This window comes from Mustela nigripes, chromosome 13 (assembly GCF_022355385.1).
Source record: "Mustela nigripes isolate SB6536 chromosome 13, MUSNIG.SB6536, whole genome shotgun sequence".
Lineage (NCBI taxonomy): Eukaryota > Metazoa > Chordata > Mammalia > Carnivora > Mustelidae > Mustela > Mustela nigripes.
Window position 1 is genome coordinate 114,312,532 of NC_081569.1, and position 16,349 is coordinate 114,328,880.

Consider the following 16,349-nt stretch of genomic DNA (forward strand, 5'->3'; position numbering starts at 1 on the left):
CTAGATGATGACTGCCTGGAGAATTAAACATAAATATGTCCAATCCCTGAGCCACGTCATTTGCCCTACATTGGTGGTTCTCAAAGTGTGGTTCCAGTTGCATTGGCATCACATGGGGACTTATTAGGCACGGAGATTTTCAGACCCCACCCAGACCAACTGAATGAGAAACTGGGGCTGAGACCTAGATGATGACTGCCTGGAGAATTAAACATAAATATGTCCAATCCCTGAGCCACGTCATTTGCCCTACATTGGTGGTTCTCAAAGTGTGGTTCCAGTTGCATTGGCATCACATGGGGACTTATTAGGCACGGAGATTTTCAGACCCCACCCAGACCAACTGAATGAGAAACTGGGGCTGAGACCTAGTGACTGAGTTTCTTAAGTGCTGCAGGTGATTCTGATGTAGACTCATGTTTGCCAGCCACTGCCCTGTCCCTCTAGTTCCTAATCCTGGCTGCACGTAGAGGCATCTGCTGGGAGTTAAACACAAATACCAACACCTGGGCCCCTACCCCCAGACATTCTGATTAATTTGGTTTGGAGTGGGAGCCTGGCATTAGTGTTTTTCTTTTTTGTAAACTTCCCCAGTGGTCCTAACATGCAGCTAGGATTGGCAACCACTGCACTATACCGCACTAGAAATAGGGGTTTTTTTGCCTGCCTTTGTTACTTTTCTTTTTCCATGAGTGCATTAGCCACAAGTCATCCTAGATGAGGTAGATGAGATGGCGGGTGGGTGGCAGATGGTTAGGGGCTGACCCTGTGTGTATCCCTTAGGAGGGACTCCTCTTCAGGCCTGTCCTGGCCTCTGGGGTTGCCTGGCTTGGCCCGGCAGCCCCTCTTTCCCCTGAGAATGGTTTGTGTGCACTCACAGCCGTTCATCAGTCACTTTCGCCATCCACAGGCCCAGAGGAGCAAACAAAACTGTTTAAAATTTTTGCTTCCTGGTCTGGAATTTACAGACCAGGCCCAGGCTAAGTCCTGATGTTCTAGGTGTGATTTTTCTGTCTCCTTTTTATGTTTTGTTTGGGAGAGCAGGTTGCAGCTTTTTCTTTTTTTTTCCCAAGATTTTATTTGTTTGTTTGAGAGAGAGAGAGAGAGATTGAGAGAACAGGTGGGGGGGGGGGGGCCGGGGAAGAAGCAGGCTGTCCCCAGAGCTGGGAGCCTGATTTAGGGCTCAATCCCAGGACCCTGGGAACAGTAGCTGGAAGGCCGGGAAGGCCGCAGTTTAGCCTTAACCTATTGAGCCCCCAGGCACCCTGCAGCTATTTTTTTTTTTTTTTAAGGTTGTTAAACAATTAGTAAAATAAAGAGGATCTGGAGGGTACTGTTTACTTGAAGGAATCAGGTATTTCCACATAAAGTCAAGGTGATCTGCTTGTCAAGTCATTCAAATTAGAGAATATTTTCCTCTTGTAGTTATCTGGTAAGTGTGTTAAAAGTAATGGGCTGATTTTTCCTGACTTGAGTAGAAGAATGATTTGGTTTTTAATAGGGACTCTGTTTAAATTTTGTGCTGTGTGCACATACTAGGTTTTAAGCAAACAAACAAAAAGCATTTTAAGTAACAGGAGTTAAGCACATAGCAGAATGCACACTGCTTTCTCTGCCCGCTTGCCATTAGTTTCCCTTCCAGAAACCCCACACATTTCTGAGTACCACTTCTGTCCTCCTCACAGAGTCTGCACCATTTGAATTGGGCGCCACAGATTTTGTTTGCAGGTACAGATGAGGAAATCCAGAGCTAATGACAACAGTCCAGCCGTTAACCTTCTGTGTCTCTGACATAATGTACTGAGAAGGACATGCATCACAGATGACTCAGTGTTCCAGGCAAACACTGACTTGGGATCTTCATCCCAAGGAAACAGTTCAGTCCAGATTGTGGAATATTCTAGGAGAAACCAGCCTGGACCCTACAAAAAGTGTCAGTGTCATGAAAGAAACTCTAGAGTGGACTATTCTAGAAGAAAGGAGATGAAATAAGACTAACTGCAATGCATCATCCATAATTGGATCCTCAAAAAAAACAGACAAGACAGCAGCTGAAACATCTCTTTTGGGGTAGTTAGAAAAGTGTATTACAGTCTTAGACCATTGTTCAATTTCAGGACTGTAATGATGGTGCAGTTACATAGGAGAAGATGTTCTTGGGAGGACTGTGCCAAATAATGTTTTATGAGAAAAAAATAACATACTTTCAAAATATCGGGGGCGGGGGGGTGGGGTGGAAAGTGTATATGTATTAAAAAGTGATCCCAAGAAAGGTGCTTGTGTGAATAAATCTCATACACATCAAGCTGAATAAAAGGAGCCAGACACATGTGCACGTGTACCTGTACACATGTACACACACATTCATCGTATGTCCCACTCACATCAAGATCGAAAATATGCAGAACTTAGTTGCAGTTTTGAAGAGTTCAAGTTTAGGCAGTAAAACTATTAAGATAGAAAGCAAAGGAATGATTTTCGTGAAAGGGTAGTGATTAATTTCGGTGTGAGGAGGTAGGAGATCAGAGGGACAGTGGGAACAAGGGTGTCTGGGGGTGCTGGCAGCATTCTCTGTCTTGACCTTAGTAGGGGTTATACTCCAGTTACCTCTGGGATAAAGCAAGAAGCTGTATATTTTTTCTATTTTTGTGTGTTGTTTGTGTTACAATTTACATACAATTAAGTTTTTTTAAAAAGGACAAAGTAACTGAGTCAACAAAATTCCTTAGATTTCAACTCCAGTGTCTCACAGTGCTTCTTCTCCCTCCTTTTTTTAAAAAACTGCTTTATGGAGCTTTAATTCCCATGCCATAGAGTGTATCTACTTCCAAGTCTTCAGACAGTATATCCGCAGATAGATGCGGGCATTGTGCTCTTACATCTACAACTGTGCTGAATGATGGCGTTATTTTCAGGTCTCTAGATTCCTAGTTTCTGCACAGGTCAAAAGGGCTGGGTACCTGTGCCCAGAGGGTAAGAACAGAGTCTCTGGAAGCAGACGGAACTGGATTCACATCCCAGCTTCCTCCCTTACCTGCTGTGTGACTAGGCAGGTTACTTGACTTCTCTGAGCCTCCTCTGCACTCTTAGTGAATTTGTCCCCGACAGGGCTCAGGTAAGGGTTCAGTGGGATAAAGCGCTTAGTGCTGTGCCTGGCACACTGTACGTGCTCAGAAATGGTTGGTGCTGTTGGTGCCGTGGTATCTAGTTGTGTGTTTTAATTCTTCGTCTCTCTTTTCCTTTGGCTGCAGGCGCGACCAGGGAGTATCTGGCGACCAGGTGTCCATCATGGTGGATGGAGTCCAGGTTGCGCTCCCGTCCTATGAGGAAGCTGTGTATGGCAGTTCCGGTCACTGTGTGCCACCTGCTGACCCCAGGGTGCAGATCGTGCTGTCAGAAGGGTCTGGGCCCAGTGGGAGGAACGGGCCAAGGGAGCCGCAGTTGCAGGACCAGGGGGCCTGTTCCTCTGCCGGTGGAGAGGAGGAGGCCCCGGGCCAGTCTGGACTGTGTGAAGCCTGGGGTTCTCAAGGCTCTGAGACTGTGATGGTGCATCAGGCGACCACCTCTTCCTGGGTGGCCGGCTCAGGGAACAGCCGAGCGGCATACAAAGAAGCCCCAGATTCAGAGAACAGTGACATACAAAGCCTTTTATCCCTCACATCGGAGGACTACACAGATGGTAGGTGGTCTGTACTGAGCATGAATTAGGAGCTGCTTGGGGGCCTTGTGGGGAGTGAGGAAGGATTGTGAGTCTCTCTAATAATGGGGTACTGGGGGCAAAGGAAGCTAATACCTGGGGGGGCTAGGCTATAAAATAAGGTCTCACCCTCAGCTCCTGCTGGGGCTTTGGGCTCTGTATAGGAGACTTTTGACTGTTTGTGAATCTTGATAGTTTGGAGTTTCCAAAATTATTTGTGGCTACAAGGCTGTGCTAAATCAAAGGGAGGACAGCTGGTTGGAGGCGGGAGTGGGGTCTGTTCTTCTGTTATAATTTCTATGTTCCCGAAAGGCTAGGAGTGACAAGGAGGTATGGGGTCATATTACAGTGAAAATTGGAGCTGGTCTCTCTTCAGGGCTTTCAGCAGTTTCATTTGAAACAGGAGTATGCCTCTCCTGTGTGATCGTTCTCTTGCCCTATTTCAGTTAAACCTCTCATAAACCTCACAGTGATCGTGACAAGTAGGTGTTACTACCAATCCTACTTTACCGATGAGGAAACTGAGGCCAAAACATACATCACTTTCCCGTCGATTCGTGACTGAGCTGGCATTTGGAGCCAGATGGATCTGGCTCTGAAGCCTATGTTTATAACCCACAGTGCCATGCTGCCTCGCAGGTGACTTGCACTTCTCTGTGGCAGGCCATCTGTAGAGGGAAATTGCCACTTCCTGACCTTTTTTTGGAACCTGAAGGGTTGAATATCAGGATTGACTCAGTCACTTTAAACAATATCTTTACATGAAACCTCAGTGTGGTTCAGGATGAGGCCTAAACCTAGCCGTTTCCCTTTGGACAGGGTGGCTTCTGCACTAACCAGGCTCCTCTGAAAGCCAGCGAGGAAACTGTGCCCTGGGAGTCCTGGGCCCAGTTAATGTCTGAGGCTTAGAGTATCCTAAAGCAAAGAAGTTGGAAATTCTTGAATGCAGATCATGTTTAGGAGTTTCCTGAAATCAGCAGCATGCCCTTTCTCTTGGTGGGATAGAGAACTGAAGAAGGGGTCGCTAGACCTGACTCTAAAGGTGGAAGCCAGTAACCCCTTGGAGAGCCAGCTATACACGTATCGTGTGTCTGCACTTATGGACGCCTGTCCCCAGTGCACTTCTCGGCCCTCACCTTTCCTCAGGAGCCTGGACAGGGCCTATTCTTCCCCCTTCTTCTCCTTGCTGCCTTTCTTTGTTCCATTTATTTAACAAGCATTTTTGAGAACCCATCTACACCGGTGCTAGTTAGGTTTCTGAGAGGATAGAAAGTCTTGTGAAACCTGCTGTCTGCCTGCATGGATGGTCAATCTTTTGGAGAGATCTGGCCTATATTTGCGAAATAATGGAACCAAGAGTTTTAGTGCCCATGTCGTAGTGAGTGGTGCACAGTTTATCCAGCTTGTTGCTGGTGGACTGAGCTGTCAGGACCTGATGGCACCATAGGAAATCAGGACCTCGAGGCATTGGTGGAACCCAGTGAACATAAAAGGAGACCAAGACCCAGAGAGGGGAGTGAGTTACTCAGTATCACACAGCTGGTGGGTGGCCTGAAGGAGGAGGTGGGACCTGAGCAGGGGTCTGCAGCCTCTTAGGGTGAGATTAAGGACCAGCAGAGTCAAGGCAGAGAGGAGGTCCAAGGTGGTGAGACCAGAGGGGATTTGAGTACTAGACTGAATATTCAGATTTTGTTAAGCAGGTATAGAGGGAAAGATGAACAAGGAAGGCCTGGAGAAAGGGCGAGGGGTTTAGAGTTGTTGGAAGGGTATGCATGGGGCTTTTTTTCCTTAAATTTTAAAATTTGTTTTAGGGAGAGAGAGAAAACGTGAGTGGGGGGAGAGGGAGAGGGAAAGCAGCAGACTTGCCATTGAGTGCAGAGTCCCACGTGGGGCTCAGTCTCCTGACTCTGAGATCATGACCTGAGCAGAAATCAAGAGTTGGGAGACGTTTAACTGTCAGAGCCACTCAGACGCCCCTGAGTGAAGCTTTTCATGTCTTCAAACCAGGCCTGCATGGAGACCCTGAAGTGGGGTCAGGTGTGCTGCCGAGAGCCCCAGGGCGGTAACTCCTGTGCTTTCCAATCTTTCTTCCTGCAGATATCCCACTGTTGAAAGAAGCATGAGCGCTGCCATGGGCCTCTCCTCTCTGCGACGGTCCTCTCTGCCCTTCGTCCCTCTCCCTGTGGGTTTGAGCACCCTGTACTCTAGCCACCCTACCCGGATACCTGAGCCGCCACCTGTGTATCTGTGTATCTCTGTATCTCTGAGGGCCTCCACGCCCACCTTGCTGGAAACTCAAGGAAGATTCTCGCCATCTGCCTGCTGGACAGCTGGAGGAGCTGGCATTTTGCCTAGCCCGGCCTTCCCATCTGTGTCGGGGACATATTTGAATGTGCTGGACAGAACTCTTCCTCTCCCTGAGCCCTCTGGATCCCCTGCGGCCAGCTCTTTGGCGGCAGACCCCACCAGCCCGCGCGGGCCTGAGAGCCGCTGTGTTTACTTGTGCCTTCCCCCACCCCCGGCCCCTCCAGTCCTCCTGTCACGCAGACTGGTTGCTCTCCTGCAGGCCTCAGTGGCTGCACTGCTGCCCTCTGCCGCACAGGGTACTGGGCCTGGGGCTGGGGCTGGCCTGGTGCCACTGCCCTTAGCAGGAGCAGATCCAAAGGTGGCTCTGATTAGGGCGAGAATGTGGGTCCCTGGCCTGCCCTTGGTTGATAACTGGTGGCACATGTCTTTGGCTGAGGATGCAGGATGTGGAAAATCATGCCAAAGCTCCCCTAGCGCCCAGCCATCCAGCTCGGAGGTGCTGGATCCTGGCCCTGCTGAGTTTCCAAGAAGCATGGAGAAGATGCTGAGGGAGGGAAGGAAGGTGGCTGAGAATGACTGTCTTCCTAATACGCAAGTCCTCACTTCCTACTTCCAGCATCGGCCTTCCTGGCCTTGGTTTTCTCTGTTTCACTGGAGTGTAAGGGGAAGTGGCCTGCTGCCTCCTGGGTTGGATCCTTGGCAACCTCCGCCTCCTTGCTGCCCACAGGGGCCTGCGTGAATCATCGCTGGGACGGGAGAGTTGCTGAGGTGCTGCGGAATGCCCGCGAGGCCACTGGCATTGGGGGCAGTTGCCCCATTCTGGGTTCGTGGTGACGAAGGAAGCTTGAGAGGCACAGACCGAGTCTCCAGGCAGCTGCAGGCAGCTCCGCCCCAGTCCTGAGGGTCCTCGTCACCACAGTCACGTGCCTTAGTAACTGTGCCCAGGAAGCCTGCCGCTGCTTGCTGCGCCGCTGCTTTTCCTCGTCGTGTTTCCCCTCCCGCCCTTCAACGTGTCGCAGCTAACGGACGACTCCCTGCTCTCCCCGCGCACCTGGAGAGGGGCTGACTGTGCTAGACACCCCGCCTTCTAGACACCCCGCCTTGCTGCTCTGCGGTGGGTGAAAGCTTGCCAGGCAGCCTGGCCCCAGGGCTCTGCCGTCGAAGGGGGTGGGCTCCGTGCTCCCCGGTGCTTCTGCCGGGGGCTCCCGCTCGGCCGCCTGTGGCTGCTGACCAAGGCCGGGGTGGCAGAGCTCAGCCAGGCTGCTGCCATCTGCAGATGTGGCACGGAGGAGTGCTTAGTTCTGTTCTGTTTTTGAAGCACTGGGGCTGAGACACTTGTCACTGACCCCTTCTGCACCTCTGCTCGTCCCCGAGCCGCTCTGTTGGGGTAGTGAAAACAATAAAGAACCCCTGTATTTTCAGTACCTGACAGAACAGGGTAGCTCCAGGCATGAGCCGCTACAAAAATGAGGGGAATGGCCTCCTCTCAGCCTCCTGCATCCCTCTCACACGCACTTTACTACCCGCTCGTTCCCAGCCTCCTGGCACCACTGTAGTCTTCCTTCGCTCAGGGTAAGGGCAGTGCCTGCTGGGCCTGCGGGCACCCCACGTCTCTCCCCTTCCCCACCCAGGAGCCTTCACATGCTGTGTGTAAAGCCCTGGCCGGCGTGGTTCATCTGGAGCAGGTTGGCAGGGGTGCTGGGACGCAGGCCTCTGAGGGACCCGCAGAAGACGGGGGGCCTGTCCTTGGCCTCCAAAGAGGCCGTTTCCGGAGACGTGCCTGCCAGCAGGGGCTGGCACGGGGCCCATCCGGAGGGTGGGGTCCCGACGGACCCTAGTGGCCTCATCACACATGGGCTCTCCTTTACCCACAGGGGTGCCCTTGTCTTCCTCCAGAAAAGAAAGCAGGGACAAATGGTGGAGGGATCCAAAGTCTCACTGTTGGGCTCACAGCCAGAATAATGGTCTAGAATATTTTTTTAAATGGAAGCTCTTACCCTTTTTTATATCATTACTCTGGGTTTTCTCGCCTAAGAGATTGTGCTGTTTGTTTTGGGTTTATTCAGCCACATGGGTGACTGGCTTAACCCTTGGGGGGGGGGGGGGCGGGGGGAGGAAAGCCTTCTTCCACCTTGGCTGCCATTCACACCATCCTGGGGATCACAAGCCCAGATTTGCCTGCCTGGTAGGAAAGAAAGTCTGGATAAATGGGAAGTTAGTGTAAGCACTCTCCATCTACCCCACACCCCCCCCACCCCCATACCCCCCCCACCCCCCCGCGCCGCCCCACGTCATTGGCTTTGCCCAGGCCTCCCATTCATCTTGCACTTCTCTGAAGCAGTTTCTCAGCCATCAGCCAGGTGCTGATGTTTCTAGGCTTCCAGGCTTTGTGGATTAGGGATTCCACAGCTGCCTCAAGGTGGAACCTGGAGGAAAAACAAGGGTGGTGGCAGGTGGCAGGCTAAGCCTAGAGTGGGTGGGAGAAACTGCCCAGGGCCGGCTTTCCAGAGCTCACATCTAGGGGAGTCCAGCAGAGGGCTTGTCCAGGAGAATGGCCCACACCAAAGGACTAAAAGTGTCTTTTTGCACACATGAGCTGACTCACTGCAGGTTTTATATCCTGATGACTTGCTGTCACAGGCCAGCGACTTTCAAGGGCCAGTATGTGGTAAAAATCACGTAAGATTTCCGTCCCTTTCAATGCCTTAGTTTAGCAGATAGGCTCTCTGTTTTGCCATTTCTGAATTTTGTGTGCTGTGTTCCTGTTTCACTGGCGTGAACTGTGAAATGGGCTGAGTCCTAGCCACTTTGCAAGTTCTTTTGGCTTTGCAAGGCATTTCAATGTGCATTCTACTAACACTCCATTTGCAAATAGAACTTAAGCTCCTGTTGTCTTCCCCATTCATCCTTTCCTCCTCCTCCTCCCCCTCCCCTCTTTCCCCCCAGCTTTCAAGTTCTGTGGAGAAGCCTGATGGCAAGACAAGGGTAGACTTTTCCTGCTTCTTTAGTGCTGGCATAGGATCCACAGGCACTCAGCCTCTCCCTTCCTAGTTCTGCCTGAGCTCTCAAAGCACCTGCTCGCCACACAGCAGTGTCTCTTCCACTCGCAGGGAACATTGGCACATGAAGAATGGGATATGCTGCAAACACTTCTACATCCTTGCCTTTCTTTCCTCCTCACAGAGAATAAAGGACCCAGAAGGGAAGTGGTACACAGGCTTTATAGCTTAATTCCAGATGTGCTTGCTGAGGACAGTGATTCTGGGGGCTTCTCTCGGGGGTGCTGCTGGGGCCCCTGGCTCTCAGCAGAAGGCCAGTCGTTACCGGTGCCCACGGAGGGGCTGGAAGAGATTTTGCTTGGCGGAAGCATGGACCGAGTGGTAGAGTAGCTGGTTCCCTGGACAGGGAAAGGCAGCAGGCTCAGCTTTGCTGAGAAGCAGCTCCTCTCAGTCTCCAGTTGAAAACCTAATCAAATTTTTGAATGAAAACCTCCAGGTTGAGGCTTCTGTCGGGCAGCAGAGCTAGCTGGAGGGCATGTAGGGGCCAAGCACTCAGATTGCCAGGCAGGAGGAGAGAGGGACACGGGTTGCATGGCAGCCCACCACACCCTGCCCTGGCTTCTTATTACACCACTATGGAATCCTTTGCAGAATGGTACTCCTATATAATGGTTTCAAACGACACGTGCATCATTGACTGTGCAGGATGTCACTCAATCAGTTTGGGTTTGCTTTATTTTATTTTATATATATATTTTTTGGTATCCTGTACATTGCAGTGGGTGTGAAGATAGTATTTTAATATTTGTACAAAGTTTAATTTAATTTTAATTGTTCTATGTATATAACTGCATTTCTAAATAATAATTAAACAAAGGTTCTTATGAAGGCAGTTGTGAGAGATGTGATCCTTCCAGACAGTCTTTGCAGAAACCTGATATGGAAAAGAGAGTATGTGGTGAGAGCTCATGATGGGACGAAGCCCCAGCTCTAGGCAGGGGTCCCTAGCAAGAAGAGACGGGACAGGGAGTGTGCTGTTCAGAGACGGGAGAGCACAGGCCTTGCTGGAAACAGATTCCATGTCTCTTCAGACATCCTCAGTGCCAGCCACTGTGCTGCACTGGGACTCCGCGGAACCTGTGGCGGGAAGGCGGGCAGTTGCAACAGCGTGCCTCCACGATGAGGGAAGCTATGCCCAGGCACGGTCAGGGGACATCCTTTAAATGGAAAGGGCCACACAGCCAGGCTAAGGGGCGGGACACGACACATGCTTGTGGGTGCCGAGGCAGCCGAAAGCAGGTGCGGGGTTGGGGATAGAAGAAAAAGAGTGGGGCCCAGGGCTGAGGGGAGGAGGGGGCAGAGGCCGGGCGGCCCAGGCCCTGCGAGTGAGGAGTGGGGAGGTTTGGCGGTCTTCTGTGTGGCTGCAAGTGCTCTGACAGTGTTAACAAACAATAAGTGAGCTCCCCTTTTCTGGGGGACATGCTGTCCATCTCCTAAGAGGAATGTCGGGGGATAAAACATATTGTACCTGGAGACCATGTAAGAAGCTGTCGGTCTCTGGAGAAGGCAGTGCGAGCAGCCAGCAACCCTTCTCTGAGACAGGGAGATGGAAGCCATGGTCTGGGGAGGGAAAATGATGGGAGATCCTAGGACCGGAGGGCAGAGCACATGGAGGCAGAGAAGCCGACTGGATCAGAGCAACTACCACAGGTGGTAAGGGAGTGAAAAGAGGGAAGATGGAGAACTTGGGGATAAAAAATCACTCTTGAATTGGCTCTGGGTTGGTAATTGATGGGCAGGATGTGTTTTTGTAATACTTAGTGTCAGGTGGGAAAACGTTATAGGAGCATCCGTGCCAAGTCTCCCCACTTAGTAGCCCCAGTCCTCAGGTTGGGTCCACACAAGCATCACTGCCCTTTGCTGCACGGAGGTGAAGGGAAGAGCATTTCACCAGCTTCTCAAAGTCGTGGTGATACCGGCGGATCTGTCCAGGTGTTCACCCCGTACCAGACAGAGCTCTGGCACTCTGTGTATGTATCACTCAGCACTCCAACACCACCTATAATGAAACTGAGGCATAAAGGGATGCATTAACCTGCCCCAGATGGGGCTGGGATTGAACTTGAACTCAGGTAGTTCTGCGCAAGTGATCCTCCCTTCCATGTGCCATCTCCCAGCCCTGCAGATGCTGCCTGCCTCCCCAGGCCCTCACCGCCCTCCCTCTGCCTTTCAGTCGTCTCTGTTTCAACCAGGGAGCTGCAGGCACAGGAAAAACCAGTGTCCTGGCAGGGAAATCACACCATTCACTAGGGGAACAAAGGACTCGAATCCCGAATCTCGAAGAATGGGAAGTGCCCAGCACGTGTAGGGCAGGAGGCATTTCAGACCATGATAAGAAAATTCACAAAGCAGCAGGAGTTGCTCCCCCACAAGGAAAAATGTATATAAAAAGGAAAGACTGCTTATTTCCGCGAGAGGTAAATCGTCTTTTTCGTTGGAGAACAGGCAGAAGGAATGCTGGGGAAGGCAGCCTTGTCAACTTGGGGTCAACCATGGGCTTGTTACCTTTCTCTTGACGACTGATCAGGGGAGGAAGAAGGAACAATTGCGGGGGAGGGGGGCAGGGCTGGCTTTGAAGTGCTCCCCTCAGGTGGGGAAGGGTGGAGGGGAGGAGAGAAAAGGAATTTCCTCGCCCTGTGGCTGGACCCCCACCTCCTAGTTTGGAAAGTGGAGGCCACACGCCTAGACAACAGAAGTAGTCATCTCTCTGGGAAGTCTTTCTCAGACCACTTAAAAATATTGTTAAATACACCAAAGTAACACGAAATGAGTAACATTTCCTCATTTCAGGAAATTTAGAAAACTAAAATCTTTCATAATACCACCTCCTACTGGTAATGTTGGTCTTTTTCCTATGCCTAAATATAGACTCCTCTTTAAAAACATCATTTGTAAATAGCATTTGGCTTTTTAAAAGTTTATAATCCATTACAATCTCACAGAACATCAATCTACATCATTTTTAATAGTTGCATGGTTTTCTATTGGTAATTTGGGCTTGTAGATTGCCAAAAAAAATTGTTTTTTACATTCTTATGTAAAAAAACAAGGGTTTGACAGTATTTTAAATTATTTCCTTGGGATAAATGACTGGAAGTGGAATGCTAGATCAAAAGAAACACATATTTTAGTGGCTTTTGCTGTATCTCAAATCTCCCACCAAGAAAGTTAATCCAAATTGTACCCTCATTCCCACAGCCCCACCAGCATGGAGAATTATTAAAAAAAAAAAAAAAAAAAAGGCCAGTTGAAAGAAAATGGTATTGTTTTGATTCACACTTGTGTCATTATTCCTGAAGTTGAATTCTGAGGAAGTATGGTTTGTCTACTATTTATAACAAAAGACATATTGAAAATTGGGCAAGTTGGATGTTTAGGATGTCCATGTTTGAGATGAAAAGTCATAACTGTGATTTCCCCTCTAGATCCAATAACGCATGATAGATGGATACACTGATACATTGATAGTTCACTCATGTCGGCTCCTGGGTGGTAGAGGAACATCTCAGGGCTTGGGGACCTTCCCATCCCAAGCCACTCACGGGGTGAACAACTGTTGGGCGTTTCAGATTTTCCATGATTGCCCCAGTGCCCTCAGAAAAGAAAATTTCATAACCTAGGATTGTCCAGAATAGCCCCATCTGGAGCAGCTTGAACTGTTCGTGACCTAGGGTAGTAGATGACTCTCAACTTGGCAGGGCACTGTGGAGGCTTTGGCAAGGATGGGCTTCCTCACACACAGCCTCCCTGGAGGAGCAAGTAAGCAGCCCCCAGCAAGGGCAGCCTGTTTGCAGGTGAAGCCTGTGCCGGCCAGGGCTGACCATCTGGGGTGATTTGGGGTGTGTGAAGGAAGGTCTATGACTCGACACAAACACCAAGCATGCAGCCCGCTCTGACTTCTGGGGTGGTCTCTAAGCCCTTGAGCCTCTGGGTTCCAGAGACTTAGAGGGACTTCCCATGCAGTAGCCTGACTATGGGATGGAAGGCCATCCCCACTCCTGCTCCAAGCACTTATTTGTTCATTCATTCAACCAAGTTTCTTTTCTTTTCTTTCTTTCTTTCTTTCTTCCTTTTTTTTAAAGATCTAGATCCACTTTATACAAAGCCTGGTATTGGATTTCAATGGCACAAAAGGGAATAAGACTTGGTCTTTGACCTCAAATAGTTTGCAGGCGAATAGAGAGAAAGAGATTAAGCAGCAACCTAAAACTTAAGGCAGAATTTAAAGAATGTCTAACACAGTACCAGCTCAGTGCCTGGGTAGTGAAGAGGAAGAGTTCATTTCTTAGGGGTCAGATGTGGGCAATTTCAACCTAATACATAGTGGTTTTAAGAGCTACCAAAATAAAAAATGCTTTTCTTCTTCTTCTACTAAACTTTATTTTAATCACAAGAAAGCAATTTCAGCACACCCACAGACAAGCGGTCTGTGGAGACTGGAGACTTGAGACTTGAGACTGGAGACTTGCGGTCCCAGAGTCTAAATGAACACTGAATGGAGGGGACTTTCTGGTCGAAATCCACCAGTGCCTGGCCCCTGCCAGCAGGGGGCGTCTTCAGAAATCGCAGGATTGATCCAAGTCTCCAGCACATGGGCCAGTTGGCTTGCTCTTTGGGGTGGACAACGGGAGACTGGCTTCTTGCAAACAAGTTTCAACCAGCAACAGCCAGGTAGCGATTCCAAAATTAAGAAGTGTTTTTGGCTTTGGTAGTGTTTTATTTGTTTTTTTTTTTTACCCTTTTCAATTGTTTCCTTTAAGACAGAGGTTGAAGAACAGCAGTAGCATCCAAATACAACACTCCTTTCTTGTCAAGTGCCTCTATCTGTCATTAGAAACATTAAAAAATGACCAAGCTGGGGCACCTGGGTGGCTCAACTTAAGGCAGGTGGCTCTAACTTTGGCTCAGGTCATGATCTCAGGTTCCTGGGATCGAGCCCCATATCGGGCTCACTGCTCAGCAGGGAGCCTGCTTCCTCCTCTCTCTCTGCCTGCCTCTCTGCCTTCTTGGGATCTCTGTCAAATAAATAAATAAAATCTTTTAAAAAGATGATCAAGCTATCTTATAATGAAAGTAATACATGTTAAAACGTCAGAGATGGGGGCACCTGGGTGGCTCAGTGGGTTAAGCCGCTGCCTTCGGCTCGGGTCATGATCTCAGGGTCCTGGGATTGAGCCCCGCATCGGGCTCTCTGCTCCGCAGGGAGCCTGCTTCCCTCTCCCTCTCTCTCTCTCTCTCTGCCTGCCTCTCTGCCTACTTGTGTTCTCTGTCTGTCAAATAAATAAATAAAATCTTAAAAAAAAAAAAGAAAAGAAAAGTAAAACATTAAAAAATAAAATTAAAAAACAAAAGTCAGAGATGACATTTCCCACCTATGATATTGTACTAGCAGAAGAAAAAGTTTAAAGTGTATATTCTCTTTGAGTATAGAGAGTATGAAGTGTACATTCTCTTTGCAAGGCAATTTGGCAATGACCATGGAGTTACAGTGCAGTTCCTGGCCCTTCTCTTGCTGAAGTCTGTTCTAAAGCCATTTGGTGGGGGCAGAGTTACAACCTCAGAAAGAGCCACAAAACAAACCCTTCAGGAGCAGTTTGGAATCGTAGGTATGTGTGTGCACTCCTGGTTTTCGGTCTACTTAAACAGATGCAGAAATTAATAGAGGTGTACTGCATGCTCACATGTACACATACACACAGAGATTCCCTAGTTCTCCCTGGAGGGCTTGGGAGCACACCTAGAATTCGGATCTTAGCTTTATACTATTTTCCACTAAAAGGAACCAGGGGTCCTTGGACAAATGTCTCAATTCGGAGCTAAGGCAGGAAGATCACGTGACGGGCCTGAAAGCAAGAAAGTCTTCAAAGAATGATGAGTATAGACCCAAAAGACTCCCACTTGAAGTTTCTTCTACTGACTAAATGAGGAGCAACATGAGCACCAAGGTAAATAGGGATGGTAATGGATTATAATCCGTCGAATAAAACAGAGGCCACGAGACCATACCGATCAACAGAAGCCTGGTAGACATTACTTTAATCAAATGCGAACAAATCAAAATCACGCACTGCCTGATGGGATGCAAGGAGAGAAACCAGCAACCTTTTCGTGATGTCCCCATTGAAATGCAACGAAAATCGAAATGTGAAAAAAATGAGACAACCCAAACTGAGTGATATGAAAGAACTGGCCTATAATCTTTAAAATGTCAGGGGCATGAAAGTCAAGGAAAGACAGAGGAATTGTTCCAGAAGGAAGGACACAGAAGAGACATGAATAAAAAGAAATTCAAGGCATCACTAACCTAGACAAACGGTATTATCGGAACTATTGGCAAAACTGAAATGGGGTGTGAAAGTAACACAACCATGTTAATTTCCTGATTTGTTGCTTATATTGTGGTTATGTAGGAGAACGTCATTGTTTGTAGGAAATACATGTTAAAGTCCCAAATGGTTCAAGAAACATACTCCCAAATGGTTCAAGAAACGAAGCTGGTGATTGTTTCTAAACAAAATTATTTACTTTTAAATATATTGCAAAACACCTCTGACCTAGAAATTCTCATTTCAGGAATTTTTTCTACAGATTTTCTTGTTCATATATCAAATATCTTATGTGTAAAGCTAGTCACTGCAAGTGTCTAATAAAGCCAGAATTAAAAAAAAAAAACACCCTAAATAATCACCAATATGGAGTTAAACACGTATGATATGTCCAAGCACAAAACAGATACGGAGAAGAGAACAATATAGCTCTGGACCAATCTACACAATACACTGTTGTATGGAAAAGGCCAAGTGCAGAAGTGTATGAATGCTATCTTTGTGTACAAGAAAGTGATACAAATAAATGTGTCCAAGTGCATGTTTTTCTACATACAGAGGGTCGGTCCTGATCCACACAGCAGAGGTGCCCCTTGTGAAGAGAGAGTCCCTGGAAGAAGGGTTATCTTTTACAGCTTTTGTAATTTTGAACTTTGTAGCAAGTGAATACATTACTTGCTTAATACATTATTTCTAAAAATGCTAAATGTATGTTACCTGGTATCGGAAGGAATATTCACAAAAAAATTTGCAAATTTATCTCATCTTTTCTCTTGTTCTAAATCAGTAATCTGCCTTCTGGAAAGGAACACCCAGCTCCCCGCAGTGCCAAGTTTAAGGACAACAAGCAGTACGCATTACCTGTTATTTCCATCTTCTTTCCCTGATAAAACAAAAATGATTTCTTGGGATCTTTGGTGTTCTGCATTGAACTGTCTTCCCCTAAAATGCATATGTGGA

The 16,349-nt window shown here is 48.4% G+C and overlaps 1 protein-coding gene across 1 annotated transcript in view; it reads left to right on the plus strand.

The window, feature by feature from the left end:
- Window positions 1–9,891, plus strand: part of SUSD6 (sushi domain containing 6) — a 94,738-nt gene extending 84,847 nt beyond the window's left edge. Inside the window, exons 5-6 of the mRNA XM_059373479.1 lie at window positions 3,252–3,679; window positions 5,795–9,891. Coding sequence (XP_059229462.1) covers window positions 3,252–3,679; window positions 5,795–5,820 — 454 coding nt within the window. The 3' untranslated portion in view covers window positions 5,821–9,891. The remainder of the gene's footprint in view (window positions 1–3,251; window positions 3,680–5,794) is intronic.
- Window positions 9,892–16,349: the final 6,458 nt, after the last annotated feature.